The sequence below is a fragment of the Alosa sapidissima genome, chromosome 8, assembly GCF_018492685.1.
Source record: "Alosa sapidissima isolate fAloSap1 chromosome 8, fAloSap1.pri, whole genome shotgun sequence".
Taxonomy (NCBI): Eukaryota; Metazoa; Chordata; class Actinopteri; order Clupeiformes; family Clupeidae; genus Alosa; species Alosa sapidissima.
In genome coordinates, this window is record NC_055964.1 from 24,956,763 (window position 1) to 24,976,762 (window position 20,000).

At 43.8% G+C, this 20,000-nt stretch overlaps 2 protein-coding genes across 5 annotated transcripts in view; one reads left to right on the top strand and one right to left on the bottom strand.

Moving 5' to 3' along the window:
* The window catches only part of agtpbp1 (ATP/GTP binding carboxypeptidase 1), a 33,902-nt gene extending 24,444 nt beyond the window's left edge, over nt 1-9,458 (top strand). For all 3 annotated transcript variants that reach the window (XM_042101483.1, XM_042101485.1, XM_042101484.1), the window contains 4 exons: nt 309-440; nt 1,334-1,510; nt 5,517-5,701; nt 8,172-9,458. In XM_042101483.1, the coding sequence (XP_041957417.1) occupies nt 309-440; nt 1,334-1,510; nt 5,517-5,701; nt 8,172-8,316 (639 nt within the window). In that variant the 3' untranslated portion in view covers nt 8,317-9,458. The remainder of the gene's footprint in view (nt 1-308; nt 441-1,333; nt 1,511-5,516; nt 5,702-8,171) is intronic.
* Nucleotides 9,459-14,684: 5,226 nt separating this feature from the next.
* ntrk2a (neurotrophic tyrosine kinase, receptor, type 2a) overlaps nt 14,685-20,000 on the bottom strand; it is a 33,914-nt gene continuing 28,598 nt past the window's right edge. For both annotated transcript variants that reach the window (XM_042101812.1, XM_042101811.1), the window contains 2 exons: nt 18,209-18,367; nt 14,685-17,619 (listed from right to left, as the gene is read on the bottom strand). In XM_042101812.1, the coding sequence (XP_041957746.1) occupies nt 17,434-17,619; nt 18,209-18,367 (345 nt within the window). In that variant the 3' untranslated portion in view covers nt 14,685-17,433. The remainder of the gene's footprint in view (nt 17,620-18,208; nt 18,368-20,000) is intronic.

Sequence of the window (20,000 nt, forward strand, 5' to 3'; positions counted from 1 at the left end):
ACTGTGTGCTGAGTGTGTTTCACTGATTCACGGATTGGGATAAATGCAGAGACCAAATTTCCCTCACGGGATCAAAAGAGTATATATACTTATACTAATACTTATACTGGAATGAGCCATGTCAGTTTTACTGTCCACTAACTATTTCTGTCCAGTGCACTGTAGAATTATGTGAACACCAGTGTTCTTGTAGCTCTTTTGTCTTATGACATGGGAGAGACTTCAGTAGCTCATTTGGGAGACATTTAAATATGGTAATGTTAAATGTGTGTGTGTGTGTGTGTGTGTGTGTGTGTGTGTGTGCGCAGGTGTTCTGTGATTACCATGGCCACTCCCGTAAGAAGAATGTCTTCATGTATGGCTGCAGTCTCAAGGAGACAGTTTGGCAGACAAACATCAACGCCCCCTCATGTGAACTACACGAAGACCTGGGCTACAGGGTACACACACACACACACATAGACACTAGGGCTGTAACGATATGCGACTTGAAACCGAAATTGCAACACTCTATATCCACTAAACTGTGTTCGTGATGTGTTTGCGGTGTGAAAAGGCAGACACACCCTTTTTAGTGTTTCATGCAGTGCTTTGCAGCTTACGCGGCCGCATAAGCAACACACATCTCCCGCTTTACTTAGGCCTACCTGTAGCCTACTTTGTCCAAAAATAAATAAATAAATCATGATTTCATACCTCTCGTTGCTTTCATTGTAGACTATGTGAGTTTAACTTTACCAAACAGTATAGAAGTATACCTCTCCTTGCCCTGCTCTCTCTCGCCCTCCCTCCCTCGCCTTGAAATTTAAACACACATGGGGAAACTGAACAGTTCAATCAGTCGACTATGATAAGCTAGCCAACTATAGTACTTTGTGTACAATATTTCCGGGCTTCAATCAGACAGCTGAATTAAAGAGGTAGAGTTGCAATAGAAGTAGTAGGCTTAGGCTATAGGCTAATCTGCATAAAGTGTGCTGTCAGACAGACATTCAGTATTCTCTCTTTTTATATCAGGATATAAAATTATATAGATATATGTTATATTATATTGTAATCCTCTGGTGTTCTAAGGTAGGCTATTGAAATGTTATTAAATAAAATGTCTAGCCCCCCCCCCCCAAAAAAAAAAGAAAAGAAAAAATCGAGGTTCCAAAACCGTGGGTCAAAAATCGTGATACAAACCGAGTCGTGAGGTTCGTGTATCGTTACAGACCTAATAGACACAGACACACACTCACAGACATACACACACACACACACACACACACACACACAGACACAGACACAGATGAGCGCTTTGTATGAATGTATCTGTGCTGTGCTCTTGCAGACGCTGCCGAAGCTGCTGTCCCAGCTGGCGCCGGCCTTCAGCATGTCCAGCTGCAGCTTTGTGGTGGAGCGCAGCAAAGAGGCCACGGCTCGCGTGGTGGTGTGGAGGGAACTGGGCGTCCAGCGCAGCTACACCATGGAGAGCACGCTCTGCGGCTGTGACCAGGGCAAATACAAGGTGTGTGTGTGAGTGTGTGTGTGTGTGTGTGTGTGTGAAAAAATTTATTTGTGTGTGTGTGATGTGGGTCTAATGCTGAATTCAGACAGCATATTTATGTGTGTGTGTGTGTGTGTGTGTGTGTGTGTGTGTGAATTTGTGTGTGAAAAAATGAATTTGTGTGTGTTAGGAAGTGAATTTGTTGGTTGAATCTGAATGTATTACTGATGTGTTAGTTGTGCACCTGTACATGTGACTGATTAACTCTAGATTAGTTAGATTAGAAGCATATAGAACAAAGACATAACTCCGATTGTGGGAAACATAGTTGTGGGATGCATCATTTGACCCTACCTTGAAAAGTCAATGAGCTGTACTCCCATGACGACAGCAGTCTCCTCCCAAAACAGCCACCATGGAAAAGTAAGCTCTCTATTCCACTAGTGGAAAACATCTGTTGCGTGACTGAAGTAGATCATGGTGTGAAGGCAGAACGTCCCATAATATTGTGTCCTTGGCTTGCATGTACAGACCCCACCCAGTCATCGCTACTTCCCTGACTGCCATCCAAAGGCCCATCTCTGAATGTTCTGGTCAGAAAGGAATCACACTCATTCTTGCACAGCAGAGGGCACTGGAGAGTAGCTTGAAACACACACACACACACACACACACACACACTCACACATAAACACACACACACAGACACACACTCACACACACAGACTTTTTTGCTCAGCATTCAGAGAATGTGATCCCTTGTAATATAGCTGACATATGTAGAGATAGATAGATAGATAGATAGATAGATAGATAGATAGATAGATAGATACTTTATTGATCCCCAGGGGAAATTCAAGTTGTAAGTCACTTTGGTCAAGAAGTGTCTGCTAAATGTAATGTAATAATAAAAAGAACGCTCTGGAAGGATAGCTCATGTTTTGCTGCAGAAAGGGAACGATAGAGGGGACATGAGAGGGGACGAAGAAGAGAGGAAAGAACAGATGAGGAGAGAGTGGAAGAGAAGAGAAGAAGGCTCATATGACATAGGAGATAGGGAAACGGAGGGATAGCTGAGAGGCAAGTGCTAGATGAAGAGAGGAACAACAACTGGAATCATGACAATTGGGGCACATTAGTGTCCTGCCTTTGAGTGTAATAACGTGAACTATTATTACTTAGCATCGAGCCTCCAACCTGTTTGTAATGCCCAAATGCAGGGGTATTGTGTGTGTGTGTGTGTGTGTGTGTGTGTGTGTGTGTGTGTGTGTGTGTGTGTGTGTGTGTGTGTCAGAAAAGTATTTTTCTAAAAAGGCTGATGACAACTTTCACTATTATGTGTGATATGCCTCTTGTGATGACTATACTGTATAGTAGCGGTTGATAGTATATTTTTACTACCATATTTCTCTTAAGACTCAATCAGGACGATGAAAGATCAGGATCCAGGCTTTATTCTGTTACAAGCAGAGAGGGTAAGAAAATGGTCTATGGTCTCTGTAGGCCATGGCACAGGCCATGGCCTCTGTGGATCAACCTCTCTCTCTCTCTCTCCCTCTCCTTCAGTTCTCCATGTTCTAGTTCTTCTTAGTCTGACAAACATTGCAAGTTGGTCACTTTTGTATGGGTTAAACAAAGGAGAATTGGAGGCAAAACAAGCCCACTTGGTTGGTTCTCCACTTGGCATCAGACACACCTACTTCACACCTATCTGAAGAACATGAGGAGGGATATCTTATATACCATAAATATTACTTATAGAATGTTCCAAACATTCTCACAATCAAATCATTACAATCCTTGTACTGAGACTATTACAATGATACCAAACATGAATATATTTACATTTCATGACACATGGATACATTATATCAAGGTAACATCCTTTGTCTTGTGGATCTGATAGCCCTTAGAACCAGTACATTAGCATTTCATTGGGGGAGGGGAGGGTGTCTTTGTTTTAAAGCTAAGAGAGGCCACATGGCTAAGCTAGTCTTTAAACACAACTAAAATTATTTGCATCACGGTACAGATGGAGATTAAATGTTCATGTGAGCTACAGTAGTTGTGATGGGGTTAAAAGGCGTGGCGTGTGCTTCGGAACACTTCTGTGTGGGAACACATCCTCTACATGTCCATTTGAAACGACCCATTGATATTCTATTCTCGTTTTTAGAATGTTCTCCCCCAAACCGTTTCTTCTATAGCAGTGTTGAGATTGGCTTATGTGTCAGATCTATCAACTGATATTCTATGATATTTTGAGTCAAGGGACTGTACTGTTTCAAAATCTCGCTTTTCGCCTTCTCTAGTAATCCCTGGGTAATTTTGAGGTATGTTTTTTGGATCCATGTCTGATTGGCGCCCGAGTGAAATTACAGGGAGGGCATGTTCTATTTCCCCGGGGGAGGTAAACTATGCATAGAAGCACTGACCCGGTCATAAAAATAACAGTGCAGCCAGGAGCCAGTGATTCCTCAGGAAATGTTATTGAGCAAATTTTTTAAAGCACAAGATGTACAGCAGGATTCATGCTCTGCATGAATCTTAATGATTGTGTACATATTTCATGATAACCAAAGAGCCGGCTTGCATCCAAGCGTCAGTATTACAAAATAGATTATTAGCCATTTAAGACACTGATTCATGCACTTATGGTGAATTAGCTAATGTTTTTATGAGAATTGTCTGATGTAAAGGCCTGGCTAGCTTGACCAAGTCCAAATTTTTTGTTTACTTCTCATTTACTTTTATTAATTTATTAAATTCCAGTGTCATTTTTAATTTGACTTACATGTGACTTACAGTGCCGTGAAGATACCCTGTGTCCTGTAACATTATGTGTGCTCCCTGGGGTGGCACTGTGTTAGAGCATAGCTCTTTTTCTAGAGTCAGGAGCACTGTGTTAGAGCATAGCTCTTTTTCTAGAGTCAGAGGAGCACTGTGTTAGAGTATAGTTCTTTTTCTAGAGTCAGAGGAGCACTGTGTTAGAGCGTAGCTCTTTTTCTAGAGTCAGAGGAGCACTGTATTAGAGTGTAGCTCTTTTTCTAGAGTCAGAGGAGCACCGTGCCAGCTGTGTGACAGGGAGGCTGCATAGCGTCTGCTGCAACAATCAGCTTCCACTATAATCAATGGAACTGGCTACACCAGACGTGATAGCAGTGCATACCTGTACGTTCGAAAGAAGTTAGACCGTCTTAGTCTACAGCTATTTCTACGCTCCGCGAGGGGACTGCTTCAGTTGCAGACCTGGTTTAGCCGGCCATGGAGCTTAGATCTTCCTCTTGAGCCAGTGGAGCGCTATGCCAGCTGTGTTGTGTATATAGTGCTGAGTTTGGTACAGGTGACATTTATAAACCACTTATAGTGTTGAATTTGGTACAGGTGACATTTATAAACCACTTATAGTGTTGAATTTGGTACAGGTGACATTTATAAACAACTTATAGTGCTGAGTTTGGCATAGGTGACATTTAAACGCCATGTATTCTGAATATTTCCTCTGTGGTGTGACATAATTTACTGCTATTTCTTATTTTAGGTGTAGTAAGTTGGATTTAGGTATTTTATGTTATTGTTCTGGAGGTTGACAGATGTGAAGAAAGTGGAGGGGATTTTCCACATTGTGCAATGCGTCACACATTCCGATTAAAACCGCTTCCATGTAGGATGCTTCTCTGTTTCCGCACTTAGTGGTCCTCTCTCTTTGGTTCCCAGTTCCTCTGAGAGCATTCAGTGAAATGAGACGTCCGTAATGACTCCAATCTTGGACGGATGTCCAGGACATGAGCTGGAGGAACAAGGACAGAGGACGCGTACACATTGAAAATTGGAATTCAGTTTCTGGGAATTTAATTAAGGGATGAGTGTGCAGGGTGTTGATGAGAATGCGGTTCTTAATGCAGGTTTGTTTGTTTTTGTGCGTGTGTGTGTGTATGTGTGTGTGTGTGTGCGAGCGTGTGTATGTGTATGTGTGTACTTGTGTGTGCATGCACGCGTGTGTGTGTGTGTGCGTGTGTGTGTACAGGGTTTGCAGATAGGCACACGTGAGTTGGAGGAGATGGGGGCTCAGCTGTGTGTGGCGCTACTCCGACTGCACAGACTCACGTCGCCGCTGGAGCTGCACACACACTCTCACACACACACTCACCTGCTGGAGGCCGAGAACGAGCTCATCGAGACGCACCGCTACCATGTCAATGTCACTACCAGGTAACACACACTTGCACAACTCTGTAAATGCGTAGACATAATGTGTATGTTATACATACATAAACAATATGTTTTTAGGACATCTTAGTTCAGGACAAAGGATATGGACACCAAAGATGTTGATATTGATCTATTGATCTGTCAATCAGTCCATCCAGCCATCTCTCTATTTGGGCGTGTCTGGCTACCCCATACTACTATGATATCACAGTCTCAGAAGATTCTGGAATTTAAATGTGCGTGTGTGTCTGTATATCACTCACACACACACACACACACACACACACACACACTCTTGCATAAACTGTTGTCTAATGGACAGTAATGGTGGAGTGTCCAGCCTCTCAGGGATCTTAACACTTCACTCAAGAAAACCACTCTGGTCTATTCTCTCCTCATTATATCGGTAATCACCCACACACATGCACGCGCACCACCCATACTCATAATCCACTTTCAGTCTCTTTAACGAGCTGGGGGGGGATCATGTTACAGCACTGACCGCACCATTAAAGCATTAAAAGGCTCAAAAGCGTCTGGGCCTCCCTGCCCCACACCCCTTACCACCACATACACACACAACACAGACCACTTAAACCACTTAACCAGCAGCCATAAAAACCTCATCACCTCTCCCCTGCCCCAGAGAAGGATGGGGAGACGGAGGGATGGAAAGAGGGTGCAGAAAGGAAAAGGAGAGAGAGAGAGAGAGAGAGAGAGAGAGAGAGAGACCAGGAAAGAGAGTGGAGAAGGGATAAGGACACACCCAACCCACACACACATACAAGACACACCCACACACAACACACAAACACAGCTACTTAAATACCCACTCTGGTCAAATATGTGCGGAGGGGTAAGAAGTTAAATATACTCTCCCACAGTCCCATGATATATCTCATTCTGATCTAACCTCATGAGCCCTCAGCCCAAGCGTGTTCACATCCTGCCCCACTGCAGACACCTACCCGCATCACATCCTGCCCCACTGCAGACACCTACCCGCATCACATCTTGCCCCACTGCAGACACCAACCCGCATCAGAACAGTAGAACGTATAGATCTATACCAGACCGGTTCTAATACACAGTAGAACATATACATCTAAATCAGATCGGTTCTAATACACAGGAAGACGTATACATCTATACCAGACTGGTTCTAATACACAAGAGGACGTATACATCTAAACCAGACCGGTTCTAATGCACAGGAGGACGTATACATCTAAACCAGACTGGTTCTAATACACAGTAGAACGTATACACCTAAACCAGACTGGTTCTAATACACAGGAGGGTTAAAGGCCCATCAGAGGATGTTATTAACAGGGATAACAGTGCCATTACATAAGAAGCTGTGTTAATAAGCATGAGGTGAGAATATTTGAATAGGTGTGAACTGTAGAGTCAGTCATGCCAATGGGTGTTAATAACATAAACAAGCTACTAAATTTGTCTAGAGTAGATGTGTCTAGAGTTTACGAGCTAAAATAGTAAGCAAAATGCCAGAACTGCTAATAACCGAGTGCAAGTGTTGATATCATGACGTGTTACTATTAGTAATGGTGTTGGTCTCGTAAAAGCTGGTGCTAATAGTTTTATTTGGAGTGTGAATTTTTATGAGCGGAATTTCTGGTTAGATGAGCTGCAGTGTCAAACAGGCTTCCTCTAACGATCCTAGGTGATGAGCTACTGAAAATAGACTACATGTGCCACAAAAAAATAAAGCCAAGGAAACTCTCATAGAGAGAGAGAATGGAGAACACTAGAGGATAGTAAGCTATACGGCTAAATATGCTAGTTCTATGAATAACTGTTTTCCATTTGAAAACCTAATTACCGAATTTTCACAAATAGTCTTGGAAGTGATCAGTCATGCTTTTGAAAAGCATACTTGCTCTCCGAACACTCTACTCTTTCAGTAGACATCAATCAGCCGTATTCATAGTCGGTTTTTTGCCATTTCCCCAACTTAGGTCAAATCTGCCTTTCACCACAACTGCAAAATCGTGATTATTATCCTAGTCTTATCCACAATGTTGGTACCTAACATTATCCATCATAACTTCATCATAGCATGATGGCAAACATATTGCCTAGCCTTTCTGCCCGGCACATCTGACGGCACATAAATATTAACATAGCTTTATTTGCATCAGAGTTGCACAAAGGACCACTAGGATGTGTGATGCATTACTGTACATGTGTAGAATCTTGTACAGGTGTAGTGGTGGAGCAATAGGAACTGCCAATCAACTGACCTGGGTTCCATTCCCACTGTTGCAAATCCATGTTGCTTTGGATAAAAGCGTATGCTAAATATCAGCCAATTTAACGTAAGAATGTTAATTACGTGCATATTATGTGTAAGATTACACTAGTCTAAAAGGAAGTCTTGCTTTTAAGATGGTTATAATATCGTGGTGGCTCACTGTATTGACCGCTCTCTCTGCCGACTGATCGACAGCCCCACCACGTACGTGTTGGCCGAAGATGAGCCGGTGCTGGAGGAGGTGGACTACAGCGCCGAGAGTGACACTGACCATGACCTTCAAGACCCCGCCGAGCCGCTGTCCGACTCCGAGCTCAACGATAGGGACGCGCTCAGCTGAACGTCCCCTCAGCCCCAACCTGAGCATTCGCACATTATACACCCAGACTTGCCAGGACACCAAAACCAAACCCGCCGATACTCACGCTGTCTGGCCCGCACTCCTGACCACCATCATCGTCCAGTAGCCCGGTTTTAACCCGAACACTCACCTCACCTTACTGCTCAGCCTTACTGGAACTCAGACTCATGTGATAACCTGAACAGGCTTATCTAGGTACCTGAACACCTGAGCACCTGTGTTACTTGAACACCTCTGTATCACCAGGTCAACTGACCACTTTTGCCTCACCTTTGAACACCTGAATGGCCCTGTTACCATGACAGGATAGAACAACACGTAACTATGAATCAACAGTATTCCAAACCATGCGCACACACCAACACATATATACTCTTAGAGTATGACTGTATGCATATTACAGACTGCATATTAGACCTGCTGCAGAATTACACAAGTAGAACATGTAGGACATGTCCACACACATGAAATACAAAGAACATGAATGTACTATAAAGCCTTTCACCCTCCTCTAAAGCCTATAGAAGTGTACCCATGCACTAAGCCAGGTCGGTAGGGCTCTCCTGCCAAGTGTTTTTCCTGATGGGTCTATGTTACTTCACGACAGTGATTTGTGCACACAACACACACACACACATACCTGTACTACTTTCTGTCTCTGCACCTATCTTTGGGAGATGATGTCATTGTAACAATGTCCCCATGGAGACGACATGCCCGTGGAGATATTGTTGCTGTGGAGACGATGTTCCATTGGGAAAGGATATCTTTTTTTGTTTGTTTGTCTTTGTTTGTTTTAGCTGTAGATATTTTGGGTTGTTCTTGTACAGTAGTGCATGGATTCTCAATGTTGCCTTTCTTAATTTATTTCTTTGTTTTATTGATTTTTGTGATAAACCCCTGTGTCACCACGTCCAGTGAGAGTGTGAGAGTGACTGTAAAGTAAGCTAGCGTGCGTGTTTGTGGGAAATGATTGTTGGAAGTGCCCAAATATTTGTGTGGAGAGTAATACACAAAATAAAATGTGATGTTAGCTTTGATGGCGCTACGTAACATGTGAACGACGTCAGTGGAATTATGGGAAATAAAAGCAGGAGACTGCCTGGCCACTGCTCAGCCTCCTCACGACCTCCGTGTCTCTCTTTTTCTGTCTCACTCTCATCTCACCTGTCTCACTGTTCCTGGCTCTCTCACTTGCTGCTCGTCTCTCTACCTCATTGGCCCAGTGCCACTTGGTTTATTTATGATCCCCCTTAAAGCCATATATTGAAAGAAATGTAAGAACAGCCACACCTGATACTGTTACTTCAGATCTATTAATCTTTGTTGTTCATGACTCGTTCTGTAATGTGACCTGCTGAGTTCAGGTTCATAACAATGACACTGCAGGACAAAGGTGCTCTCGAGGGCAGAGATTTACAGACCTAAAGGTGCTCCTGAGTTAGTGCACCTGATTTCGCTTATGAGGCGATTCAGGCTTGTGCAGTCAGGTAGGGTATATGGATATGGATGAAGTGGAATCTTGAATGGAATCTGGCCATTATTTGGTAAACAAAACTCAATAGCTTGTCACAGTCTTGACATTTATTTGGGGAAATCTTATAAGTGAAAAAGGAAAGCTCACCGCATTTAAGCTATTTTACTTTTTGTACTGTGATGAAACATAATTCATTTGTGCTATTTTCTGCATCCAAAAATGGTGTCTGTCTCTGTAGACATTAGAACTGGAGTCCTCCCATGTGGACCTTGCTGTAATAGTGCTGCTGTTGGAGTCGAAGCCCGAGTGAAGCTGCACACCAGCAGACAAGATTCCCCATTTGAACAGCAGGGGGAGCTGGAGCCCCTAGACAGGCGGCGTCCAAATGACCCCGGACCTTGGCCTGTCAATCACCCGGAGTCATGGGGAGCAGCAGGCGCTGGGAGAGACGGCCGTGCCAACCCCGCCAGCGCTGCCAGCAGTGGGAGAGGAACGGCTCTCAGGGAGCGAGCGGAGGAGGGAGAGGTACTGAAAAGAAAACGGGGGGGGGGGGGTATGGGAGTAGAGGGAGGGAGAGAAAGAAAGAAAGTGATGAGATCCTTGTCTCGGCGCTGTGATGGGAAGCGCTCTGCCGCTCCGGTCTCTCACGCTCGCACACTTCCACACGCCTGCTAATTGGCCGTGTGGACATAAAAGAGGACAAGAGAGGGAGAGAGGGGAAGGTGCCGGGAGAGCTGCTGGTTGCGTAGAGCGACAGTGGAATGTTAATCCGGCTCTGGAATGCAAACTAGAACTCCTCGCCTTCTCCTCCTCTCTCCATCTCTCTCTCTCCTTCTTTCTCTCCCTCCCTCTCTCCTGTGTCATTCAGATGTTTTGTAAAACGGTGGAAAGGAGCACAAAGAGCTGCTGCTTCCACAGGAAGCCTCTTTAAACAAGACCCCCAATTAACCCAGCAGCTGGGCTTGCCAACACACACACACACACATGCATAAGCATTTAGCTAGTAACACACTCACAGCAACAGCATCATCCAGTAGCACATGTAGAACATCCAGAACATGTGCAACATCACTAAACTACTGACACACTCAGGCTGATACAACACTACACCACTGATACACTCAGGCTGATATATATGATACATATGGAGCCTACAGTATAGTTTTTTTCACAATTGCTAAAACACATTTTCTCAAAACTGTTAACATAAACCCCAAATCTCAAAACTACATTCACAAAACCTCTGAAAAACTGAAACAGTTGTACCTGTGCTCAAAACCAAACAATGTCTTCAGATCATCTCTCACAGCAGTCAAAATGAAAGCAGTCATTACACATGGAAAACACAGTGTTCAGGGCAGCGCATATAGGTCCAGGAGAACTGTGTTTACAATACAGTAAATGCACTTTACGTCTAAAAAAACAACAAAAAAGATTTCATAAATCGGTGGATTGTGAATCCAGTAAAAATAGTAAGAAGGATTGAGAATAGGGGTTTGTGTTTACAGTTTTGAGAAAAGGGTGGAAGGTTTAATAAACAAAATGTGTTTTAGCAATTGTAAAAACTATACTGGAAAAGGAATTTCAGTACTGTAAATGAAAAGGACATTATAGAGTCTATGCACTCTAATGCCTCACTTATAGTTTCTGTCCATTTTTTATATGAACCTGCACTGTTCAGAAACCTGTTTGCACTCTGAACTAACATATATTGGTTGTCATATCATTTGAAACAAGTGTGACCAATTTTGAGTTGTTTGACATTTGTGCTTTCTTTGGCGTTATCATTATGCATCACAAATGCATCACAGTGCAAAATGTGTTTTACTACACAATAATGTGTTTAGAGTTTTGCAAAAAGAGTCTATGAGATCTGCAGATTGTGTTTTATATGTGAAAACTGTTTATGGTTTTGCCAAAAGTGTGATTGATTCAATAAATGTGTTCAGGCAGCTGAGCATTTGGTTCAGAGAATGGAGTTTAGTGTTTTAGCAATTGTGAAAAACTGTGAAAGGCACACCCTCAAATTGATATGCACTAATACACACAGTCACCATCTCAATCACCCATTTCCATTAAAACATATACATTGTCACCCAGTTACACATATTCCTCCATACAGTATTTCCTTTATGCATCCCTTTCCAAACGCCCATGTGTGTGCATGTGCAGTATGGTGGCTGTGTGTGTGTGTGTGTGTGTTTGTGGAGGTCAGGAGGTAAAGATGTGCTTACCTGAGTGTGTGTCTGCACGGCATCTGCTCTGGGAGTCGATCATCTGACGCCATCCCATGAAGGCACCTCCCAGTTGCAGGGCAGGGGCCAGACAATAAATGCTGCACTCTATTTCTGCTAAATGAGTTTCTTTGTGTGTGTGTGTGTGTGTGTGTGTGTGTGTGTGTGTGTGTGTGTGTGTGTGTGTGTGTGGCACTTCTGTCATTAAGAAAACAAAAGTACAAAGCTCTTTTCTGTTGTGACGTCTTGTATTGGGGATAGGCTGGCTTTTCTCTGTTGCATCACATGCATACAGCTCCTGAATGCAAACTAGGCAGACCCAAGCAAAACACAACATGCAATACATGGTCTGCACCAATCTGACTCTATAATGTCCAAATATCCTTTATGGATTTGTGAATTATTTATTCGTCCAAGAGAAATTATTTGATCTATTGTATGATTAATTATTTACCTCCAGAAGTGCAGTTAGAGTAGAGGATATGTCAGGGGAGGGGGGTAGGTGGGTGGGGGGTGGGGATGCGTAAATGGGTCACCAAGAAACCTGCTGGTGGGCTGGCTAATGTCATCAAGATGCCCACAGAAAGATTTATACACCACATCGCACACATCCCCACTCAAGTTTTAATACCCACCTGTCTGAAAGCTTGAACTTTTTAAAATAGCTGTCAATCAATCGAGTCATGTAATTGTTCATGGGGCTGTTTGAAGATCAGTTACTTAAAAACCATCCCAGGAAGACTGTGGTTTTGTGCTAAGCTTTATCTGTTCTCAGGCCAGTGTTTAGTGGTTTTTATAATGAAGAACCCATCAGTGCCTCGGTGAATTTGATGGTTTTTCTACTGTAACCCCTAGGCTCTGAACCACACACACACACACACACACACACACACACACACATGCCCGTGTTGAGGACTATAGATTCATCTCCACAGGGCAGAGATGAAATGGGTTCTGCAGAAGTACTGCCTGGAGCAAACAGACATTTACAGCTTTGCCGTGTGTGTGTTTGTGTGTGTGTGTGTGTGTGTGTGTGTGTGTGTATTATTGACTTCTTTCCCTACTCTCTGTGTTATTGTATTATTGAGTGCTCTGTCGCCCTCATTTATGAGTGTGTGCTTGTGAGTGTGTGTGTGTGTGTGTGTGTGTGTGTATGTGTTGAGTACACTGGATATGTTTTTAAAAGCCTTTAGCCATGCAGCAATTAGTTAGGGCTTAATGTCCGATGTCAAAACAAGCCATCGATTGGCTCATTGATCAGTTGACTCATTACTCTTTGTGCATGCCAGTCAGAAAGAGCATCAAATAAACGAGTGCAGAGCTCCTGATCGTCTGAGGGACCACAACCCCCCCCATAATCCCCCCCCCCCCCCCTGCGCTCTGCCCAACCTTACCTCACAGTCTACATCACAGCTGAAGAATATGCCACAACATTACCATTCGACAAATCACTTTTTACTATCTAATAAACACATAGCTGTTTGATTGGGTCAGTAAGTGTGCTATTTGGTAACTTAAGTTTTTAAAGTATGCTTATAGAAAGAGGCGGATGTTTGTATCGTGTATAATGTGTATTCTTTTTTTTTTTTTAATGGTTGAACCTTGTTGCCTGTTTGAGTTGGCTGTTTGTCGAGTGGAGGGTTTGTTTTGGAGCTTGGGCTTTGAGTTTGGGTGTTTGGTCTGATTTTTGTTTTGCACGAGGGGTGCCATTTTGATGAGACTGACTTTTTATTTGAAGGTTAATGAGCTGCAAACACAGAATACAGTCCCTCTTACAAAACAGATGCCAATAATAACATTATCATTTGGTGCCTGGGTTTGATTCTTTTTAAGGTCAACCCCCCCCCCCCCACACACACACACACACACACACACACACACATACATGATATTACTTTTAATCAATACACTTCACAAAAATACTCTGAATATGATTTGTGCTGTGGTATGTGTGTATGTATTTATCAGTTTGAGTGTGTGTGCTGACTGCGTGTGTCCAGACAGCATGACACATTAAGGCTCTTCTTGCGTCCATCTCTCTGGTATTGATCTCCCTAATGAGATTACTGCCTCTGTTCTCTGTTTCACCACTAAAGACAAGTAGCTGATTAAAATGGATGCGGCTGGCATTCGTGTGTCTGTCTATGCAGGAGTAGATTGTATTTATGTATTTGCTCAATAATATGTATTTGTAAGTGTAGACAATGAACAAATTTGACAGAATACCAAAGCATAACATGACAGAACACGTTATGCTTTGGTTTGCTTAAGGTTTTGTGAGTGCATGTTGAAATGAGTGTTTCTCCGTGTGTGCACTGTATATGTGCCCATGTGTGTATATGTGCCCATGTGTGTGTATATGTGCCCATGTGTGTATATGTGCCCATGTGTGTGTATATGTGCCCATGTGTGTATATGTGCCCATGTGTGTATATGTGCCCATGTGTGTGTATATGTGCCCATGTGTGTGTATATGTGCCCATGTGTGTATATGTGCCCATGTGTGTATATGTGCCCATGTGTGTGTATGTGCCCATGTGTGTGTCCAGGAGAGAGGAAGATGAGAGGAAGAGAGTGGTGGAGCTGCTATCTGCAGTGAGTCTGACACACTGACCGGTGCATTGATGAGGGACAACAGAAGGCTTTTATTAAATACAGCATTACTACAGTACATCTGATCGGATCACATAAACACATTCTCATACGATAGGATCTGATCACAGACACACACTATCACACAGTAGAATCAGATGACTACCATAGCCATCCCTGCTCTGCCTTCACTGAGGTTGTGTGAGTTACTGGAAAACTGTGGAAAGCACACTGCAGTTGGCCGTGCCATATAAACTGAGAATCAAATGTCTGTTGATTTGGTCTGTATTTGTTGGGTATGTGTGAGAGAATCAGAGAAAGAGGGAGAGAGAGAGAGAGAGAGAGAGAGAGAGAAAGTGTGTGCGTGTGCGTGCGTGTTTCACTGAAATAACACATAACTGAAATTCTTTCACTGAAATAACAATAATACCAAAGAAAAGTCAGTCTCAAATAGAATTCAGGTTCACTGCAGCGTGCATGTGTGTCTGTTAAATAATAAACAGCAATGGCTGTCACTCCGTTTTGTATACTCAAACATGTACTAAAGAACTGGACTGAATGCACTCTAAATAAGTTCAGCTGTTATGTTATATGTTTGATTGTCTGTCCATCCGCAGCAATGAAAACATGCTCTATTACAATCAAGGGCAGAGCTTTGCATCACCAAAGTCCATATGAAACCACCGGCTTAAGTTGGTCAGGACAGTTGGAACTTTGTGGATGTGTGGAGCAGTAGAAGTTTATTGGACATCACATGATCCCATCTCCACCCTGGTCAGAATGTCCTTAAAAAGTCCAGTGTAGATCAGCTCGCAGATCATCCTCAGGGTGAGTCCACGGTCAGCCCTTCCGTAAGCCCACTATCATGTCCGAGCCTCCCCTGAGCCAAGTCCATTAATGCCCCCAAGGCATGTCCACCATCGCCAACCTCAATCTGGTTCACTGTCTCTCCCTTCAGCCCTGTCAGCCTTCACAACAGATCCACTGTCATCCCTAGATCAGGTTTATTTATACATTATGTACATGAGAGGAGGGCAGGGCTAGGAATCAAGGGTTAGGGGTTGGGGAGGAAAGTCTTGAATGCTTTGTGTGCTTGTAGGCTATTCAAAATTCCCATCAAAGATGGCTCCATGGAACACACACATACATACACACATGCACACACACACACACGCACACACAAACAAACCTAAGGGCCCTCAGTGTAAATATTTTCAGCAAACAGAGACAGTTTCTACAGATAATAATTACTGATGAAGCAGTTTACTGAGTATCAGCTGAAGCCCAAGGCCAGTCTGAGCCCTAGAAAACGTTGTGTAACATTCCTCCCCAGAAGCCAGCTCATCATCACAGTCTTATCCCTGATCTCCTTGAGTGGAGATCTTAGCACACATACAGATAATACTGTTGAGATATGCAGCCATATCTTGACCAGAGGGACCTGTACATCGACTGTGCTGGCCTCCAGTCAGAACAGACACCATCCTTACTGATCTCAAATCAGAACCCACAGCATCCTTACTGATCTCAAATCAGAACACACAGTGAGGTTTGTGTCTTGGGTTAAGGATACAGGTTCTAGTCTACATGTTCTAGTCTAGTTTACACCTTTGTAATGATTTAAAATTAACACGAATGAGTATATCATACCGAATAAATACTTAATAAATATGTCCAAAACATAAAGAGATACAGTAATACTACGTTTTCTAAATACTGAAACAAATAAAAAATGAAGAGAAATCATTGATGCATTTGAAAGATGTATTAACAAAGACATTGTCAAGACATTGACAGCAAACATTCATTGTCCTCCTCATCACCATGGCGATCACCAGCATCAGCCATTTTGTGTCATACATTCAGTAGTTCTGTGGCGGCAGCTTCTGAGTCCCACATAAAGGACTGGTCTGAGATCAGAGACGATTGAGAATGATGTGGAGAGAAATGTGAAGCTAGCATCGCTAGCGATGCGTCCTGTTGTATGGTAGCCAGCCGCTGGGCTATGTGAAATGAGGAGTCAAGCTATGGCTGTTGTGTAATTGGCTAGCTTGGTTAGGACGTTAACAAAGAGTTGTGTAATAGACTTCAGATGTTGTATGGGTAAAAATGTGCTGTGCGCTACGTAGAGAAGAAAAGTTGTGCCGGCATGTGTGGGGGCTAACTGTGTTGTACACAGATTAGTTAGCCTGTGTGTAGTGATAGATCTGCTTCGTATAGGAGGTCAGTTTAAATGGGCTGTCCTTGCAGACCCCCCTCATTGGCTACTTCGTTCCTGACCCCTGACCCTCTCCGTCCTGCTCAGTCTTCTGCTCCCGCCCTCCCACTCCTCTCCCTGGGACTCCCAGTCTCTCTACAGGGAACAGCTGCTAATGGGGGGCGTTAGCCTCTTAATGAAATATACATCACCTCTGCACACACACACACACACACACACACACACACACATTAATCCTCTGAACAATGTCTGATGTGACATTCTCTGCCTGGGGTGTGCTTGTGTGTGTGTGTGTGTGTGTGTGTGTGTTTTTAGGGAGTGAGAGAGAAGAGAGAATGTGTGGGCAAGAATGGGTACTCTGATGAACAGTGTTTGGTCAGCTCCTATAGGGCTGTCTGTCCCAGTTAACATGCGCACAAACACACACACACACACGCACACACACACACACACACACACACACACACACACACACACACACACACACACACACACACACACACACACACACACACACACACACACACACACACTCACACTCACACTCACACTCACACTCACACACTCTGTGTGTCCTAGCCCAGGACGTCCAGATAGACAGGTGAGGCCTTGGCCAGGCTGAGCAGCTGACTGTGGATCTGTCGGATGTTGAGGCGCATGTGGGGCTCTCGGTGCCAGCAGCCCAGCATCAGCTCAAACACCTCCTGAGTACAGCAGCGCGGCCTCTGCAGCACCCGGCCCTGCGTGATGCACTCGATCACCTGCAACCACGTGCACACACACACACACACACACACACACACACACACAAATAAATATATATCACTACTTACACATTTATCTCTTTTCTTTCACTCTTGTCTCTTTCTATCTCTCTCTCACACAGATCACATACACTCACACTGGCGCATTCTGCTAAGTCTATTCTATCATTGAGAGGTCAAATATTAGATGTGGACAATCAACATTAAAAGTTCAAGTTTAGATTCTACGGTCAAATATGACAATAGCGGGGTCAAGGGGTCAAATATGACAGAAGCGGGGTCAAGGCGAGGGGTTAATTGGGAGAGAATGGGCTGTGGATCTCTTTGTAAGACGACTGGTTCCAAAATTTCGGGGTGAGAGGGCAAAGGCTAGAGCTCACAGGGTTAAAACCCACTGACCAGCTGGTGCCAGAGTGAAAGGCGAGAGCCTATGGGTCAGACTTCAGGGGTCAGTGGAGAGGAACCGCCCACTTTAGCGTTAGACTGCTGGTCTCAGGATGAAGGTTAGAGGCGGGTGAGGGGCCAGTAGCAGGGTTAAAGGGATAGAGATGAGGGGGTCACAGGTCGGAGGTGAAGGGTCACGCACCTCATTGTTGGAAAGCTGATACCAGGGCTGCTTGCCGTAGGTGAAGATCTCCCACAGCACCACGCCCAGGCTCCACACGTCGCTCTCCGTTGTGAACTTCCTGTACATGATGCTTTCTGGTGGCATCCAGCGAATCGGCAACATGGTGTGTCCACCGACCTACACATACACACACACACACACACATACAGTAAATATCAAGGTTTATGGTTGGCTGAGTGTACACAGAGTCCATTAAGTCTTTATTGTGGAGTCTGTCTGATTCATTGGTCTTGGCAAAATGGGTTTGTTCAGCGATTGGTTTTATGTAGAATGGCTAAGATCTTTGAAAGTCATCTATAATTAACCATGTCTAAGGTCAGTCTGCTTACTCATTGGTTGGGAGTGAAATGAGTCTGTTTTTGGATTGGTTAGGCATGGATTGACCTTGTGCAGTGATTGGCTTGGAGTGGAGTGAGTCAGCTCTGTGTCTGGAATTGAGAATGAACTTGCTTTCTCTCTAAAAAAGCCCTTGGCTGTGTTTCCACGGTGACCGCCTACAACCTCTCATGACCTCACCCAGTATTGTGGACCTTGTCCTTCCCCCAAACCTCTCCTCTTATCCCTCTCTCATCCCCTCTCCCTCCTTCCATCTCTCTCTCTCTCTCTCCCCCTCCTCTAGCCTCCTAACCCTCTAACCTCCTCTCTTCATTTGTGTGTGTCTGTGCTGAAATATGCATGAGGCGCTCTGGCCCACTGAGCCCAGATTAATAGTTTTAACATCAGAGCTCATGGAATATTCTAGAAGCCATGGCTTTTAGCTGCTCTCATCCCTAACACACACACACACACACACACACACACACACTGACTGCCAACTGAGCCATAACACAGAGCATCTATTATACTGTATTTCTTCATGTATTTTCCCTGTTTTCCTATCTCTCCTCTCTCTCCCCATATACTGTACCTCTCCCTCTATTCCTTACTCTCTCTCTCTCTCTCTCTCTCTCTCTCTCTCTCTCTCTCTCTTGTCCCTGTCTCTACAGTCCATTGAAACTCTCTGGCTCTGGTTTCTATGGAAACTGCAGTTCTATAGGGATAACTCCTTCCGCTCCAGAGAAAAAAAAAACACACACTAAAGAAAACAAAGACAGGAAGCCACACACACACAGACACACACACACACACATACACACACATACACACACACACACACACACACACACACACACACACACACACACACACACACACTAACGCACAAACACACTAACACGCACACACACACACACAGACAATGACACACACATACACACACACACACACACACACACACACACACACACACACACTATCCATCCAGAGCTACACACAAGCTTACATACACAAACTCACTGACAACCTTCTCTCGCACATACTTACTCTCAACCCCAAACCAAAACACATAAGCTGTTAAGTCCTACAGTCCCATTAGTGAACTTAATGTATCCAACAGTTTTTTACAACTCTTTACACACATTCTCTTTACACAAAGTTTGTGTCTATTTTTCAAAACTCTACACACAAAACCCTAAATTGCTCACACAGAATGCAAAATCTACAGAGAAGCCATCTACAGAGAAGGTGAAATACAGAGTAAAAATGCAAACAATATTGAAACCAAAAATAGTGATTTTTCCCAAATAATCATGTGGGGGGGCTTGTATATTCATTGGCCTATAGACCCTTTCAACTGCAGAAACAAATATGTGCATTTCTAAGGCATTTGGTAACTTGGGGACAAAAGTAAAGTAAAGTAAAGACGTAAAGT